The 19,540-nt window shown below is 36.6% G+C and overlaps 1 protein-coding gene across 7 annotated transcripts in view; it reads right to left on the reverse strand.

Annotated features, from left to right (window-relative positions):
* The window catches only part of CACNA2D1 (calcium voltage-gated channel auxiliary subunit alpha2delta 1), a 474,147-nt gene that overhangs the window by 102,050 nt on the left and 352,557 nt on the right, over nucleotides 1-19,540 (reverse strand). For all 7 annotated transcript variants that reach the window (XM_028118805.2, XM_028118819.2, XM_028118796.2 and 4 more), the window contains exons 8-10: nucleotides 7,363-7,432; nucleotides 4,928-4,978; nucleotides 2,436-2,535 (exon numbers count right to left, since the gene is read on the reverse strand). In XM_028118805.2, the coding sequence (XP_027974606.2) occupies nucleotides 2,436-2,535; nucleotides 4,928-4,978; nucleotides 7,363-7,432 (221 nt within the window). The remainder of the gene's footprint in view (nucleotides 1-2,435; nucleotides 2,536-4,927; nucleotides 4,979-7,362; nucleotides 7,433-19,540) is intronic.

Here is a 19,540-nt window from a genome sequence, read left to right on the forward strand (position 1 = left end):
GTAGGAAGGTCTACTATGGTCTTTGGAAATAATATTTTTTAAAAAGCACATTGACATATCAGTTCTTGTGTTAATAATACTTTGAAAACATAATACATTATAATTCTTAATACATTATTATGATACATATTACCAGTGGCATTTTCCACAAAGGTGTAAACAATAACCCTAAAGAGCCAAAGCAATCTTGAGAAAGAAGAACAAATCTGGGGAATACCACATTCCTAGACTTCAAGATATACTACAAAGTAATCAGAACAGTATGGTACAGACACATAGATCAATGGAAAATAAACACACAGATCAATGCAACAGAATAGACTCCAGAAATAAACCCACACTTACATGGGCAATTGATCAATGACAAAAGAGGAAGAATATACAATGGAGAAAAGATGGTCTCTCCAACAAATGGTGTTGGGAAAACTGGACAGCCACATGCAAAAGAATGAAACTGGACCATCTTCTCACACCATATACAAATAAACTCAAAATGGTTTGAAGACCTAATTGTGAGATCTGAAACCATAAAAATCCTATAAGAGAACAAAAGCAGTAGCTTCTCTGACATTAGCCATAGCAACATTTTTCTAGATACGTCTCCTAAGACAAGGAAACACAAGCAAGCATAATCTATTGGGACTATATCAAAATAAAAAGCTTCTGCCCAGCAAAGGAAACCATCAACAAAACAAAAGAAGCAACCTACTAAATGGGCAAAGATATTTGCAAATGATATATTCAATAAGGGGTTAAGATCCAAAATATGTAATTCCCTAACTCAAAACCCTCCCCAGCCCCCCAAGAAAACACACAAAAAAAACAACTCAATTAAATAATGGGCAGAGGCCCTGAATACATTTTTCCAAAGAAGACATATAGAAGGCCAACAGACACATGAAAAGATGCTCAACATCACTCATCATCAGGGAATGCGTATCAAAATCACAATGAGATATTGCCTTAGACCTGTCAGAGAAGCTAATGTGAAAAAGACAAAAAAATATCAAGAATTGGTGAGGATGTGGAGAAAAAGAAACCTTCATGCACTATTGCTGAGAATGTAAATTGGTGCAGCCACTGCGGAAAACAACACGGAGGTTCCTCAAAAAATTAAAAACAGAAATACTTTATGATCCAGTAATTCCAATACTAGGTATTTACCCAAAGAATATATATATATAAAAAAACACTAATTCAAAAAGATATATGCACCCCTATGTTTACTGCAGCATTATTTATTATAACCTAGATACGGAAGTGACCCAAGTATCAACCAAAGGATGAATGGATAAAGACAATGTGAGATACACACACACACACAACACACACTGGAATATGACTCAGTCAAAAAAAAAAAAATGAAATTTGGGACACCATGGATAGACCTAGAAAGTATTATGCTAAGTAAAATGTCAGTTGGAGAAAAACAAATACCATATAATTTCACTTACATGTAGAATCTAAAAATCAAAACAAATGAACAAACAAACACACAAGAGACTCTGAAATACAAAGAACAAACTGGTGGTTGCCAGAAGGCAGGTGGGTGGGGAGAATGGGTAAAATAGATAAAGGGGATGAAGAAGTACAAACTTCCAATTATAAACGAAATAGGTCACAGATGAAAAGTACAGAATAGGGTGCCTGGGTGGCTCAGTTGGTTAAGCGACTGTCTTCGGCTCAGGTCATGATCCTGGAGTCCCGGGATCGAGTCCCGCATCGGGCTCCCTGCTCAGCAGGGAATCTGTTTCTCCCTCTGACCCTCCCCCCTCTCATGTGCTTTCTCTCTCTCAAGTAAATAAAATCTTTAAAAAAAAAAAAAAAGAAAAAAGAAAAGTACAGAATAGGGAATACAGTCAACACTATTGTAGTAACAGATGGTAGCTATACTTACCATCATGAGCACTGAACAACGTATAGAACTGTTGAATCAATATGTTGTATACCTGAAACTAATAAGACTAATATGACCTTAATTATACTTCAATTTAAAAAACTGTAATACATTATGGATATGTGTCCAATGTGAAAAATGAGTATTATAATGAACAGAAAATTGCCATATAATTATACTGCCAAGTTGCTATTATTAGTGATAAGGAAAAATCTGTGTCATAAGATGGCCTACGAGCGAGCAAGGGAGTCCCAGCCCCTGCCCCGGGGCTCTTCCGGCTTCTTCTCTCTGCTCTGCTTCCCGCGTGCACCAAAAGGCTTCCCATGGGCGTCAAAATACCAAGTATGCAGAAGTAGAAGTGTATAAATTACCCCCTTTGTTTGTGTTCAGGGCTCAGACCTTTGGAGACCACTCTCCTCTGAGCCTGCCGGCATTAAATAAACCTATCCTCCAAGGTCTCTGAGCGCCGCTTGGTTCTTCCGTCGGGTGATCCAGTCCAGGTTCCGTAACATTAGGAATGCAGTCATCTTATACTTACTGAAGCCACATTCACGAAATCGTCATCTGAGAGGGTTTCCAGCATTTCGGAGACAGAGGTTCGGATCAGTTTAAGTGTCAATCCACTAACACTTCCACTCCTATTAAAAAAAAAAAAAAAAAAATGGGTCCATGACCACATACTGAAGCAACACCACACATCAGAAGGAAAGGAGACTTTTGCACTAATTCTAGGTCATTTATGTAAGTAAATATTTTTGTCTTTAAAAATTAGTAAAGAAAGTCACGTTTTTGATACAGTAGAAATCAATTATAAGGAATCTTACCTTTCATATCAGCATCAGAATGTATGTGTTTCTAACTATGACGATGAAAATTGCATGTCCAGGGATGATTTTAAGAAATTATGGATACTCATGGCCTATTTGCTTATTCAGGAAATAGATACTGATTACCAGCTCTGTTAGCCAAGTTGAAGGGTTTTAGTCTTTATTTCTCTTGTCTACATATTCGATGATCCTTGGCAACCTCATCTCATTGTGAGACTCATCTCTAGGCAACTACCTCCCCTTTCTTCATCTCTGGGGCTCTCGGCTTTTCCCCACTTTTAGACTTCTGGCTGTTTGTTAAACAACTACACAGAGTCCATGTACAAAACGGCATTACTCCCAAACATGTTTTTTTTTTTTTTTCTATTAATGTTCTTGGTACCAACCAGGCTGGATTTCAGTCATCCAATTTCCTCCTCCCTCTCAACTTTCCAATTTAGAGCACCTTCCTTTTTCATTCCACTTCCCAGTTCCCACAGAGGTGGCCTCCCCTCCATCTTCTCTCCACTCGGTGTCAGGTGCTTCTTACCTGAAGACCCTGAGCTTGGGTAATACCCACTCCATCCAACTCTCAGCCTCTACTCCCCCACTCCCATGCAAACAGGTGAAAATTCTGGAAACACACCTTGATCGAAAACTGTTAGTAGCTCATAGTTACCTACTAACTAGCCGGTGATCACAAGAGCCCTGCTTTGCAAAACTTTCATACTCTTTCTTTCTTCCTTCTGCTCAGTACAGTTCCCCCAGATGTTCTCACCTACACCACTTGGCTCCTGTCAATTCTTCCATTGGAAAATTCCATTCTCTTTCCTTTCCTCTCCCATGCCCACCTTGTGAAATCCTAACTCTAAGGAATCAATTCTACTTCCATCTCCTTAATGAAGTCTTTTATGACACTTTAAATCGGAGTGCTCTTTTCTATTGACTCTTAGTGCTGGGTCAGACTTTACATCTATCACCTTCTACAATTATTTTAGTTACTTGGGAATAGGGTTTAGTTTCACTAATACATTTGAATTATCTTTGAGAGACATCTTAATCATCTTTGTCTCTACAGTATCACATTGTATAAAGGACAGCCTCCATACATGTTTGTTGAAATATCCTTTAAAAATGGTATTTCAACTTCGTATGCACTTTTAGTCTTCCAATATGCATGTGGGTTCTAAATATTTTAACATGAAAAATTATTTCTGGGAGTTACCATATTCCAGTAAGTTTGTAACGTATTGAATCACCATTTAGATTTATACTTAAGAAGAATATCAAGGATTAGCACATGATATAAACTCCACAATAATTAAAATGTTCTGACTTACTTAAGAAATGAAATGGGAATTAACATGTAAGTTATAGTTGTTGAATTCATTCATCTTCCCTTCTTCATGCTAGGTGACAGGTTTTTAACTTGTTTACTTCAGATCATTTTTTAAATGTTTTCAAATGTTGATACTAACTTGTAGTACGGATTTATCTGCCTACAAAACATTGGATTCTGTTTCTTCCAAAGTGGCAAAGAATAGAAGAAGATGTAACTTTTTCTCTCAGGGAAAATAAGCATTTTATACTTCATATTTTTAACTCCTTGGTATTACTCTTAAAAACTATTTTTGATGTTCCACAATTTCATCTTAAATTTTATCAGAAGATTGCACACACACCCCCCTTAACTTGAAGCAATGTAAAAAATAAAACAACCAATATAAAAACTTGTGGAATTCCTTCCTATATACCAGCATTTCCCTTGAAAAAGTCCCAGTATCGGCCTTTAATATATTCGATATTTATCTATTTTGCGGCTAAATTCCTACAAGTTATTTGAATCATTAATGACTAAGTGCCAACTAATTTGTTTTGTTTTGTTTGGTAGCAGGAACTGCTAAGTTTTAGCAACCAAATACTTTCTTCTGTTTAAAATATAAAGCAAAAATTTGAAACAAAAGAATAATTTTCAAAAAGCTCAGACTTTAGAACGATGCCGTAATTTTCAATTCCAATATAGATTCTTCTTATTTTCAGTAAGACAATTTTTGTTTGTTTTGTTACTGTCTTAACATGGCTTCTTTGTCTGGATATAAAAGTCATCATGATTGCTCTTTGCCTTTTTTTTTTTTTTTCACCCAGCCTATTTCAACATACTACTGTTATCTTCAAATTCTCCCTATATTTTCAGTATATAAATGTAAAATATCTAACTACTCACACATCAACCAAGATAAGCATGTCTTTAGGCGATGCAGCTCCTTGGATGTACCTGAAACAAATACCATATGAATACTTTTTTATCTTGAAAAACAGCAAACATTGATATGTTTTGAAAAATTGGTTTTTACTGATTTCTTCAAGTATTTTCCAAGCATGGCCCTACTTCCATTCTATCTCAGTAGACAATATACTTTCATTCAGAATTCTACAATGTTGATTTTTAAAAAGCTATATTTAACATAATAGAGATGTCAGAGGCAAAATATTTAAGGTATGTATCACAGCTATAACAAAAGATCAAGAGATGTGTTCTAATATTAGAAGCAAAAGAAATTAACTCCTGGATGTAAAAAAAAAAAAAATATATATATATATATATATATCCTAAACTCCAATTTATTGACCATGGGGTTTAAAACTCACTCTAAGTAATTATAAGATTATATCCTGTTTTTCAACGCAAAAAATAAACACAGAAATAGCTAGGTGGTCTAGGAATGTGAGAAAACAACTATCAACAGACAAGAAATACTAAGGGGTAATACAAAGGGATAAGGAAGTAATTTAAAGTAATATATAACATTGCCAAGAGTAGAATCACCTGGAGAACCAGTTCAAAACACTGATTCTCACATTGAACCCCAGCCCTACTGACTCAGAATCTGTGCATATTAAAGCAAATCTAGGAAAGCTGTATTCAGATAGTTCAACGACTGCAGAGAGAAACTGAATTGCAGGGGAATGATCCCCAAAGTTTATGCTGCCTGGCCACAGCCTGATGGGGTTGGAGGGCTGACCTGCCCACCAGGAAGAGCTGAACCTGAACTCAACTTTTTAGTTATCACTCCAGCCTCTTTGCCCACGACTAAATCTAATCTCAGAAGCCTGCAGAAAACCTGCCAATTCGTTTTCAGACAACATCCAACACAGTGAGTATCTACTCAGGACTATGTGTTTGTGAAACAGAGCTTAAAACATGCACCAAAGGCTGTTTCTTTGTAAGGAGGTTAAATGGGGCAGGTTCGCCAGGATATTCCAATGAGAGGCAAATTTAGTTCACGTCCAGCATCTGAAATGGTCCTGGCATGCTTCTCTATGTGAAAATGAGAGGAGAGGATGGCAGCTTGGCACCTTCCTTCTAAGGGTCCCCTCAAAAACAACAAGTTCCTGAACCCAATCTACATGGTATCATAGTCTCGGCCTCCATTCAACAACCCATAGCTCCAGAGCCAGCACACCTGGAGAAATAGTAACAAAAATATTATGTAGATTAGAATATCTGGTATTATCATTCGTGGCTGGTGTTCATGTAAACTGCTACTGGAATGCTTAACAGGACATTTTCAAAGTCTTAAATATATTTCTTCAAATCAATCATCATGCATCTTTGAATTCGTACAAACCCTAGCAAAAAGTTAGAAATCATCTAAATGTCCAATAATAGGGGATTTTCAAAATAAGTTACCATATAATCATTCTAAAATGACGTTAAGCATGTCTCTTATGCATAAGCACTCAAAGGTATTGATATGAAAGAATAGATTACAAAGCAGTATATTGTATAAAATGTGAACTCATTAAAAAAAGAAACCTACACATTAAATACATTTTTTAATTTTTTTTAAGATTTTATTTATGTATTTATTTGAGAGAGAATGAGAGAGAGAGAGAGAGAGAGAGAGAGAGCATGAGACGGGGGAGGGTCAGAGGGAGAAGCAGACTCCCCGCCGAGCAGGGAGCCCGATGCGGGACTCGATCCTGGGACTCCAGGATCATGACCTGAGCCGAAGGCAGTCGCTTAACCAACTGAGCCACCCAGGCGCCCTAAATACATTTTTTTTAAAAACGGAAATAAAATACACAAGCTTAATAGTTGTTTCCCAGTGAGTACACTCATGAGCTATTTGCTATTTTTCGAGGTATATGTTAGGAGAATGAGTTGCTTTAGTAGTGAGGAACAAAAAACTTTCCTTTTGGGAAAATGAAACCTAAGCTATGTGACCATAACTAGGGGCAGCTTTTACCTTGGGGCCAGTTCTCATTAGTTCACTGCCAGAGGCAAACTGCCTTCTACTCTATCGGAACACTTCATTAGAGCTCTACTCCAAGCAAACTGGGAGCTTTTCAATAGAAACCCCCACCAGCTAAAAGAGATTTAGAGATGACATTGAATATAAACCTTACAACTAGTCCATTTGAAACCATTTGACAAATCATTTCAACAATTTTCATTATTATTGCTCACTTGAACTCACCATCTTCATTGAGTTTTAACTGCATTTATTTGATGGGAAAAAAAAAAAAAACCCACACCAGAGGTCTTTAAAATAATTAGACAATATTCATTCTAAAATGGAAATCCTTTCAACTTTTTCACCAAAAATGTGACCTTTTGTCTAGTTCATTTTTTCATGACTACCTAAAAATTCTTACCATGGTCTTCTGCGTACATCATAAAGATCAATCTTGTTTGGAGTTCTACTGTTATCAACCCATGGGGAAGCTAAAAGAAAGAGAAAGTAAATTAAAAATAGAGAAATTAAATAAAAATATTACATATGATCTAGAAAGATACTTTCAAAAGTCACAAAACTCCACCGACACATTCCACTTACCAGAGCAATAGTTAAAATGGGATTATAATTTTTACACCCTTAGTCTTTTTTTAAATGGCAAACACAGCAATATAAAAGAAAGTTAACAGAAGTTAATTTTCTTGGGCGCCTGGGTGGCTCAGATGGTTAAGCGTCTGCCTTCGGCTCAGGTCATGATCCCGGGGTCCTGGGATCGAGTCCCGCATCGGGCTCCCCGCTCAGCGGGAAACCTGCTTCTCCCTCTGCCTCTCTCTCTCTCTGTCTCTCATGAATAAATAAATAATCTTTAAAAAAAAAAAAAGGGAAGTTAATTTTTTTTCACATTATTTCATAACTGACTTGTAGACATAGGGATTTTCTAGATGCTAACTTAATGTGTTTTATCAGGTGTCCAGTGTTTATACATTTTACTTCCCATCTACTAACATAAAAATTTACCTTAAAAGGAAAATTACTCGCCACTAATGGAATTGTACTTTCAATTATTTGATCCTTATATTTTCATTCAATGTCATACCATCTTGATCTATAAAAAGACACCTGTTTTTCTTGAATTGTTATTGATATAGTGGTATGATTTTTTAAATCTTTTTCTTCACATATTTGATAATGGCCGGAACATTTGTGATTATAATTAAAAAGTTAAAGTAGAATTAAAATAAATCCATGGAAAACTATTTTCCTTAAATTTATTTGACTGATTTGAAGTAATTCAAGCACAAATTCAAGGATCTTGTATTAGGTTCAGAGCCTTTATCATTTTGCAATCATCAGGAAAAAAAAATTGTCTAACTGCATTGATTTTTTAAATGCAATTTATTTGCATTTTTCTAACCAAATCTACCCTTTAATTAAAAGTAAATGCTTTACACACACACATACCTTAGACCTAATGGAGAATAATAAATGCTGCAAAATTAGATGATAATTTTATGCTTAACAAGTCCTCTCCTTGAACATATGACTCTTAGGAAAATTCCTCTAATAATTCACATGACTTACGCCCCCCAATCTATTTTGCCCTTTTCTTTACTGAAAACTATGGAAATTATGGAAAACTTTAATGTGAATCAGGTTTATCAGCCAACTACAATAATTTGGCCAAGTAGGATATGTCAAAAAATAGACAACTTCTGAGTCTCTCCTTGCCTTTGAAATTTTTTTTCTCATTAGTGACTATATTATAAAATGACATTCATTTTAAAGGACTAATCACATTTATACACAACAGTTTAAATATAGCCATCTCCCAATAACCATTTACAATAGTGATGCAAATGAAATGATAAATTTACTTTTATTCCTACAATCTTCACTTGCAAAAACGTAGAGCCAGTGAGATAACATTTCGCTTTTTCTTTTTGTGGGAGCTCTGGAACAAAGCAACAAGCACAACAAGCATGCCAGGAGACATGCCAGTTCACGTTCAACTAGTCCTCTATAATATCTGACTCCCCAAGCCGGGGTCTAGGTGATAACTACAAAGCTAAATGAATGATATTCTTTCAGTACAATGTTTTGCCGGTTATATATTTTTTGCCTCTCAGCTCCAAAATCACCCATTTATCTTGCTCTATGAAAAAGGATCTGGGCTCTTTAAATATTTTTCTCTTACCAAGGAACACAATTTTAAGCTTTGTCAGCAGATGATGAAAGAGAGACACTCAGTGAAGAAAGGGTTTTTGCTTCCTGCTTCTGATTTGTTTGCTCAAAGGTTCTTGGGGCGTGTGAGGCTTTCCTGGTGTCTGGATCCTGCAGGGCATTGTATTTTCCAGAGCTCAACTCCTATAGCTTGGGTAACTTTTGGAGGGCTCTCAGACTCTCCAGAAAAAAAATGGCCAGCAGTACTCCCTGACTACTTTTGTAGGAATGCCTCCAAGGCGACATTTTGGACCTAGAGGATGAATTACCAGCAAACCATTCTAGCATGACATCATAGCAACTTTTTGGTCATTTGGTGGGCCATGACTCCATCTTCTTTAAGAAGATCTGGAATACCTATAGTATTCAGAGTAATCTGTACTTCTAGCTAATCCCTCAGTATTCCAATCCCTGTTACAATAATTCTTTATTTCAAAAAAATTAACTTGCAAAAAAATAACTTTTCCTATTCAAAATACTGTTTTCTCTCTCCTGATTGGCTTCAGACTGTTACACATGATCAGGAGAGATGACAGAAGTGACATTAGGTAACACTGCAAAGGTCCCACAACCACCATGGGCTGGAAGTGGTTAAACAGTGATTTTGACAAGTGACTTAACAAACCTGAAATTTGAAAGTCATGTTTAAATTAGATTTCTGAATTCTTTGCAGACGACATTCATCTAGAATTTGTTTTCACTATACTTGTTCATTGAAATTAACCGTGATATGTAGTATTATGCTCTGTAAAATTGGTATCTTTCTTTAAAGACAAAAAAGGTTTGCAATTTACAGTATGAGCCAGACCATTCAATTTTAATATGGTTTATAAAATTAGATGGTTTATATTTAAAAATATTAATAATCTCTTAGAAGTCTTCTGCAATATTTACTATTAGGAAATATCCCTTGATTATACGAAATTAAGATACTTATATTATGGTAAAATTAAACAATGTACTTTCTTCTGTGATATCACTAATTAATTTGTTGCAAAATCCCACTGTGGCATTTAGGTGGTACATTATTTATAGAGGCTCAGAATTAGAGAAGGTCAAATAGTAAAAAGGATAATAACCACACACTGAAATTCCCTGAAATAATCACTTTCTTAACGATGCATAATGAAAACTATGTGTTTTGAGAGGAAATTGGAGCTTCTAAAACTCCTGTAAAAAGGCAAAATGGTGTTCATTTTAGACGTCCCGTTTGCTTTCCACTAAGATTTTGGGATGACAGGAGAAAGGAGTGGTGTCCATCAAGTGGGCATTGTATTTCTGAATGCTATCGTTAACGGTGACAATGACCGTTTAGGGGAATTTTTTCTCCAATCAAAAATGAACTGTGGGCATGTCTTCGGCTAAACCTACTGGACTACGATTCTACTTCACGTGCTGTTTAGGGTGTGCTATGCTAGTTACTCAATCAGTAACCTCAAAAGGTACTTGCATGTACAATTACCCAGAACACCGAAATATGGGTTAGAGAAATATTCTTGAGAAAGTATGCAGATTGTAGAGCCATTTTCTGGTTAAAATGCTCTAAAAATAATATGAGTGTACAGTTTTTCATTTCAGCTGCTAGGAAATAATAAAGCACAGAAGGATGAGGTGAGGCCTGATTCTCTTGGTAGAAACACCACTTCAAATGACAGCTAATTGCAATTCCCATTAATGAGCTCAACAGCATTTTTCTAATTCTAATAGATTCTGCATTTTTGGTCACATAGAAAAAAGGAAACTTCACATACTCAAAAATGCCTTTAAAACCCAACCCTGGTCCTACTGGCTGGATCTAATTGGTATTATGTGGATCGTTAAGCTCACCTCAGTCATCTCTTATGGATTATTAGTGATGGTTCTGAATTCTAAGCCATGATAATGAATTTGGACTGTTTTTAAGCCAGAATTAATTCAATAAATATGTACTGTATAGCTCACAAAATTTCCAGGAATCTGAATGTTGCTGCCCAAACACTACTGTCCCAGAATGAATTCTCCACACTCCCTAACTCATATCATGGCTCCTGTATCAAGGTTCAGGATGAGTCTCAGTAACAGACTGAGCATTATGTACCCACACAAAAGTGCCAGAGACTCTAGAAAGGCAAATAGCTGGCCTTTTCAGATTCTGTGTTACAAGATGGGCTCTGTTTTCCAGTAAAACTTTTAACCTGGGAAATACCCAAGACATGGAAAGGATTCTCTATCCATTATGGTAACACAAAATAACTTAATGAACAATCTCAAATCTTTTGTTTATTAGCACAAAGTTTATTACTCACTCATCTGACAGTATAAGTTAAATATCACTACCCACAGAGGCACAGATTCTGCTTCAAGATGGTAGTCAATGACTTCTACCTAGTGGCCCTCTTGCCTTCTTCAGCACTTGGTTTCTAAAGTCACTCAGGAAGTGTGGAGAAGGCACGCCCAAGTCCTAACAATCTCAGGCTTGAACTGAGACCTCTTACTTTTACTCATATACTACTAGGACTACATAGACACAAAGGAGGTCTGACAAGTATAGTCCCTGACAAGGCGTCATTTCCAAAGGCAAAATTTCACAATGGAGTGAGAAGACACAACTCTGGTAGGTAGCCAGCAGCCTCGGCCATAGGTACAGATGGACAACTAAAATATGAGTAATGTCCACTACTCTAACATTACATCTTCTGTTTTCAGCAATGTTTCAAGTAAGCCACCTTTAAAATGAAAGAGATGAAGATGGGCTAAGTTCAGAACCCAGTAAATATAAAAAAGATACTGGATTTAAGAATTATTTCTAGACTCGGGTGCTTAGGTGGCTCAGTCAGGTGTCTGACTCTTCATTTTGGCTCAGGTCATGATCTCTTGGTTATGGGATGGAGCCCTGACTTATGCTCTATGCTCAGTGGGGAGTCTACTGAAGATTCTCTCACTCTCTCTCTCTCTCTCTTTCTCTCTCCCTCTGGCCCCACCTCCGCATTCTCTAAAAAAAAAATAAAAAAAAAAAATTTTTTTTTAAAAGAATGACTTCTAGACTAAATCTTAGAACTGAGACTGCTAGCACAAGAAACTCAAGAGAAGAACATAAGTAGAAGCCAACTCAGTATTGTTTTTGATGCTGTTTGTGCTACCAAAGCAACCACAAGGCTAGACTGCAGAAATCTTGTCACTGCTGTGAACCCAAAGGCAATTTCTGTGCTCTAAACCTGCTGCAGAAATAGCAAGATATGAAAGCTGCTTAGCCCCAAGCACATCCCTCTTCGGATGTGCCAGAGAGGGTTACAGACAGAAGGGTTACTCCCAGAGCAAGCACATGGGCTAACCAAGAAATTTGCTTTATCCAAGAGTAGGTAGTCTTTGAGTTTCTTACCCAATGAATTGTAATATGTACCACCAACCTGTGACTGCTCTGTATTTCCTACTCTTTTTTCAAATGAGAATTTTTATTGTGGTCATCCAGAAGACAGGAGCATTTCATATAAGATACCTGGGCAATAATGGCAACAGGGCAAAAAAAACAAAAAAGTAACTGATATTCTGCTGTATTATAAATAGTCAAATTAGGAAAAGTTGTATCGTCACGATGGAGAGAATTGCACATTACCTGGAAAGCCTGGATTTTTATCTGGATGTACTAACTTGTTTGGGATTTTGGATCATCTTCTATGGAAAGATAGTGTGTTCTATATGTGAGGGGAAAAAAAATAGGCACAGATATTCGGATGGCCAAAAGAACAGTCTGTGACAATGCTTTAAAATACTCTTCTTTCTCCCTCCTCCTAGTAACAGTACCTCCCAAGTTTTAGGTGATTACCTACTAGAAACTGTATTTCTCAGTCTCTCTTGCCACAGTAGGGCCATGCGATGAAATTCTCGTCAACAGCATTTGAAAAGCAACATATGTACAACTTTCTGTTCATGCTGTTTGCCTTCCACTAAGTTTCCCCTTCTTTTTCACCCTAACCATAAATGTGGTAGTGTCGGTCCAGTTTTGGTCATACGGATGAGGACAACAGCTGAAGGAACGGCAGATAGATGGGACCACAGTTGCTCTACAACTAATCTATTAGGTAAGAGTTTTATCTGAGAAAAACATATACAGTCTCTGTCATGTTAGCCATTGTTTAAGTAACTGAACCAATAATCTTGCTAGAGGGTCAGAACTCTACCCCATTACACAAACTTGAACGTAAAGGAAGTGAACGCTTCACAGAGTGTTTGAAATCTGCTTCACTATTTCTTACACTCCTCTGTCTTCTTAGGGCAGTGTTATTTTGGCCCTGAGGAAACCGCTTATTACTTAGGTATTTATACTGCTAGAATCTAGTAATATATCTTTCACTCAATACTGAATTTGGGGGGGGGACACATGTGTCTAAAAAGCAACTGGTTCCCAAACAATTTTCATTCCCAGATCAAGTTTTCAAACGCCGAATGACGGAAGCTTGCTGGTACAGAGCCACCAATGAGCTGCGGAAGGTGAGACTAGAAGGCAGTCATCCCACTTGAGTCAATGCTCATAGGAAGAGTCTGTCTTCCTGTCTCTTGTTTAAAATGTTCTTGTCCGACTGGAAACAGCCTAGTGTAGAACTTCAGAAATGAGTTTGGAGTCAGTCCACCCAGATTTTTCACTGGATGAATTACTTAACCTTTTTCAGTAAAACAAGAGTAATGATTCCTATTGCCCACTTCCAAGGGTTAAAGATTCAATGATTTACACACACAACACTTAGAACTAAGTTGGTACATAATAAGTAATCCATATGTGAATATTAGAAAACGGTATCATTGGGTCATTGGATCTGATTATAGAGAGATTTTTCAAATAGGTTATCATAAGATGTGCTTAGATTTTCACTGCCTACAAGCACATTCCTACTCCATCGCCAATGATGCAGGATGCTGTCAGAGAGTCAATAAAATTTCCTGGGAATCTAAAGGACTCCATAAGGTCACTCCAGAAACCCCAGGAAGAACACTGGCATAGATTAAGGGGGGTAAGGATGGGAAAGGTGTACAGGCAGGAACCTAGATAATTGGAACACTAGGTTTCTTGGCAGTTTCCATCTGTTTTGCCCTTGTTTCACATTATTTAGCAACATTCTCTTAAGTTCTACTCGGATACTTGTTTTCAATTCTAGTACCTGTTATGTCAGTCTGTTTATCCAGCTTAATTTAACAAATATTATTCACTATACACAAGGCATTGTGTTAGGTGATATGGGGAGTACCCACACACACGCACATAGCGATCTCTACGAGCAGTTGCTTACACTGCAATGCTTTCTAGAAAGAACGTATACAAAATAAATTTGGAAGGAAGAGAAAATTTTATAGCTATTACAATGCAGACAAAAATTTCTGAGAAAAAGTAAAGAAAGGCTGCCTTTGGGGAAATTTTTCACGGGAAAGTTGGTGCTTGTATTCTATTTTAAATGACTGCTAAGACGCCTATGACCAGAGATGGAGCTCTCGCATTAAAATGTGGAGATGGGAAAAAAAAAAAAAAAAAAAGGTAGGTTGCAGAAAATAAAATAAAAGGAGAGAAAAGGGCAATGTACGAGTACGTGATCAAGGCTGAAACTTACAGTAAATAAAACTGGAGATGGACATTGCGTTAGGGTCTTTGGATGATCTGAAGCCCGCAGTCAGGGAGCCAGATGTCATTAAGTGGATAATTCCAGATCGTATAATTTCACTTGAGAACTGTTAACATCAACTGTGTTTCAGATAACTTGTTAATATATTTATTAGCTATCTCTTGGCACTTCATTTTAATCTAACATGTTCATAATTTTTTCTCTCACCTGTGAGCTCCTCTAGAGCAAAATTCACTCTTACCAGTATTTGAATTCTTAGAATATCTTCGTTTCCTCAGCAACAGGACGTTTGCTTGTTCTTACCATTTTTCCCCCTTGCAACCATATATGACTACATTGACTCAATGCAATTGTTTTAGGATTTTAATTTAGTTACTGAGCCATGAGGCTTGATGTTCAGATGCTATCACTGGTTTGGCTTGAGAGTGCCTTTGATATCACCATTGTAATATGTCCAGAACATTTCTATGACTTATCGACAAGCAGCACTAACTCACATACAAATACAATGTATCATAGCCAAGAATAAATCACTGTAGTTCTAAAAATAAAAGCACTTATTACAAAGTGATTTGCTGGTAATTCTACTGATGCCAGGTAAGCTACGGAAAACAGTTTCATTGAACATAAAAGGTTATCTGTGGGACACCTGGGTGGCTCAGTCGGTTAAGCATCTGCCTTCAGCTCAGGTCATGATCCCAGGGTCCCAGGATCGAGCCCCACGTCGGGCTCCCTGCTCGGCAGGAAGTCTGCTTCTCCCTCTCCCACTCCCCCTGCTTGTGTTCCCTCTGTCAAATAAAATCTTAAAAAAAATAAAAGGGAGGGTTATCTGTCCGTCAGCAGCAGCCGGTCACAAACACATTGTGCAGTTAAGTGGAATATTCAATAAAGTAAACAGTGCACAAAGACTTAATCATTTAGATGGCCACTAAGTAGTTATTAGCTGTGGCTCAGAAATAAGCTTGTAAATACAAGTTCTATAAAGGTGAGGATTTACTGGAGAATAAATTCAGGTATGTGTTACCTAGAGAAAAATGTGAACTCTGACAGAGAAAAGGTTTCCCATTTTGTAAGCAAACAAATCCAATGAGGTAATATTGATATATTCATAAAAAAAAAAACTGTGATTCTACAATAACAAGTTGCCTGTTTTTGTAAGTCAATACATCTTAGACAATGCTGATAATAATATGTTTCTTATTTTTTTATTTGGTGTACCTAACAGAAGTGCTTAGAAGGGTATCTAAATTTTTGACAAAGATGTTAATTTTCCTTAACAGAATATAGTGAACATAAAAATTACATAGCAAAGATGTTTCTATGTATATAAAAATGGATGGCAAACAGTATAAAAATTTAAGTGTATAAAAGAAAAAGGAACAGAATGAGAGAGATCCTTCAGAAGTTAAAAAGACCTGAAGCTTTTTAGCAATGCTTATTCACATATTTTATATAGTGTTATCCACCATCCAATTACAATCAACTTCCAGGTTCATATTAGCATCTTATTTAACTACTCTTTCTTGTCAGCAATAAATCACTTAATTGAAGCGTGACTAGATCCATAGTTGATTGCAAAGTGAGTAACTATTACAACCCTTATGTGTGAAAAATAAGACAGCTTCAGGTAAGAGATGAGGCTATACAAAAGCCAACAAATTTAAGGCTACTGAATCATCTCTATAAATCAGGATCAAATGAGAATTTCAAGATAATATTTTGTGCATGTGTGTGGCGTGTGTGTGTATAATTACTGGTCTAAATCAAACTTACCAATTTACTCCCCAAATAAAAATACTTCTGGTATTTTATTTCAGCATACAGTACCAACATTCTCATACCCAAATTAAATATTATAGTTATCTTAACTTACACTTTATGTCTGTCACTAAATTCATTTATTTTATCTTTTTTATTGAAATATAATTCAGATATAACAATGTGTTAATTTGATACACTTATATGAGGGCATTATGCTAAGTGAAAAAAGTCAGAGAAAGATAAATACTATATGACCTCTCTTACATGTGGAATCTAAGGAAGCTGAACTCACAGAGACATTGAGTAGCAGAAAGTAGAATGATGGTTCCTGGGGAGTGGCGGGGGGGAGAGGGGGGGATACGGTGATATTGGCCAAAGGGTACAAACTTCCAGTCAAAAGATGAATAAGGTCTGAGGAGAGAGCATGGTTGGTATACTTAATAATATATCATCTACTTGAAAGTCACTAAGAAACTGCATCTTAAATTTCTCACCACAAAAAAGAAATGGCAATTATGTGAGGTGATAGGAAGGTGTTATCCAACACTACACTGGTAATCATTTTGCAATATATAAGTGTATCAATATTTATTTTTTTGGTAACGTCTCTAATATCCTCGTTTTTTCTACCCAAAGATTCTCCTTTTTAAATTCCTACTTGGGGGGCGCCTGGGTGGCTCAGTCACTTCAGTGTCTGCCTTTGGCTCAGGTCATGAATCCAGGGTCCTGGGATCAGCAGGGAGTCTGCTTCTCTCTCTCTCCCTCTGCCCCTCCCCACCACTCATTTTCTCTCTCCCAAATAAGTAAAATCTTTAAAAAAAAATTTTAAATAAATTCCTCTTTGGTCCCTTGTTCACATCCCACATCTGATCATTACAATAGTGCATCTTCTGGTCAAGGTTCTCTCAGTGTTTCTCCTTCCAACCAGAATAAACACTATTTCAACTGTAGTATTCCGCTGCTCAAAATGTCGATGGTATTTTCCTAACATTAAATCCCAGACAATTCTGACATTCGGAGCCACAGAATTTGCCATTAATGAAACTTTTGATCTGACAGCACTCTTCTTTTGTAACTCTTAGATTAACTAGGCTTACTAGCCTCTCACCGTAATTACTCATCTCCCTGTTTCTCACTTTGTGCTTTTCTTCCTTCTAATTGGGCTTTGCCCTTTTTCCTTCAACTTGATTTTTTAATCCAGAGTTCATAAACCAAGCCCATTGACTCTGGTCTCTAATCACTTTGTCTTTTCCAAAAGTCCTACAGCAAATCTATTGTTATAGCTGATCTAATTTATCTGACATTTAATCATTTAATTATCTGTATTATAATCTAAATTTCAAGATGTACAAATGTTGACTCCCTAATGAGATTAAAATTTCAGGCAGATCGGAAACAATTTGGTCTTTTAAAACACACACGTGAGGGCACCTGGTGGCTCAGTCAGTTAAGCGTCTGCCTTTGGCTCAGGTCATGGTCTCAGGGGCCTGGGATCGAGCCCTGAGTTGGGCTCCCTGCTCAGCGGCAAATCTGCTTCTCCTTCTGCCTCTATGCACTTGTTCTCTTTCTCTTTCTGTCTCTCTCTCAAATAAATAAAATCCTTAAAAAAAAAAAAAAACTTAAAAAAATAAAAAACAAAACACACACGTGCACAGAGTAACCACATCAGAGGTCTTTTCCGTCCCCGAGTATCTCTCCTCCCCTTCTTACTTTGTACAGCTTCTGCTTTTCACCTGCATACGTGACCACCTTGAAGGTAACTGGGCCCATGAGGCCACTAAATTCTGGCCAACGTCCCACAAGAGGAAAGGTTTTATGTGACTTCGAACAAGAACCCTCAACAAGAGGGAGAATACTGTTTGTCCTTTGTCCATTAAGAAAGAGCACATGTAACAGAGGTGGGTTTGAGGCAGAGGTCACACTCAGATGACAGAAATCAAACAGGACCATGGACCCCCTCTTCGTGAAGCATCCCGATCAGCTCCAGTCCATACAACTGACTGATACTCAGACTTCAGTGAGAAACAAACTTCCTAGTGTTGAAATCAAATTGTTTTTGTAATTGGTAGTATTCTTAACTGGTACACTGGATTTTAAGCATTATTAGCATTAAAATAGTGATAGTGGAATCACTTCCATTTCAAGTTTGTTTATACAGCAATCTGCAAATATAATACATTTATAGTTAAACCTTGCATCTATTCACAAATATCAAAATAAAAAAAGATGGGTTCTTAAAAAGATAACTGAACACTGCAAACAGTACTTCTATACATACCATTAATATCGAGGCTCCAACACTATACCATTTTCTTCAAACTGGCTAGGAATCTATCACGAATGCTGCCTTCATAAATAACCAAAAAGAAAAAAAAAAGTATTCTTTGGACTAACCTGTGTCATCTGCTATTTGATGTTTAAAACATTTTTGAGCTATTTTTCAAAAAGTACTAAACAACTCAAGAACAATTGACCATCCATATGGAAAGAATATGTCACTTCATATACTTTGTACACAGGTTCTTCTGCATTTTAAAAATTTTAGCAGATATAAACGACAGAGAATTGTCGCCCAGAGGTATAGTTAACAGTCACTCAACAAGTAATAGGTCACTTTATCATAACCCCATGGTTTTGAAATGAACAAATGAAGGAAGGCAGAGAGAGAACAAGTGCTTAATAAGACATTAAGAAAATGTCATATGAAAATGAAGTAGATTTTTGGCTTTTTCTGCAAATACAACTAATTATCTAAGAAAAGAGTAAGTACTGCCTCCATTGGCATTTCAGTGAGCCACTAATTCCTAATTACAATCCCAAGTACAACAGGAATTAAAACAATTTCAGGAGATACTAACAGGTAAATGAATAATTTGTATCTCTGTTTTAATGATAGGTAAAAATTCACAAAGTTGACAGCTCTTGAAAGCAGTTTAATAGCTTTAAAGTTCATTTATCCAAATCAATAAAGAGCTTTAAAGGAAAGCACTCATAAATTAAACTGATTTTCCAGTCAGCACATATTCA

Source organism: Eumetopias jubatus, unplaced genomic scaffold, assembly GCF_037043125.1.
Source record: "Eumetopias jubatus isolate StellerSeaLion01/CBP00866 unplaced genomic scaffold, mEumJub1_p1.0 scaffold_14, whole genome shotgun sequence".
Classification (NCBI taxonomy): domain Eukaryota; kingdom Metazoa; phylum Chordata; class Mammalia; order Carnivora; family Otariidae; genus Eumetopias; species Eumetopias jubatus.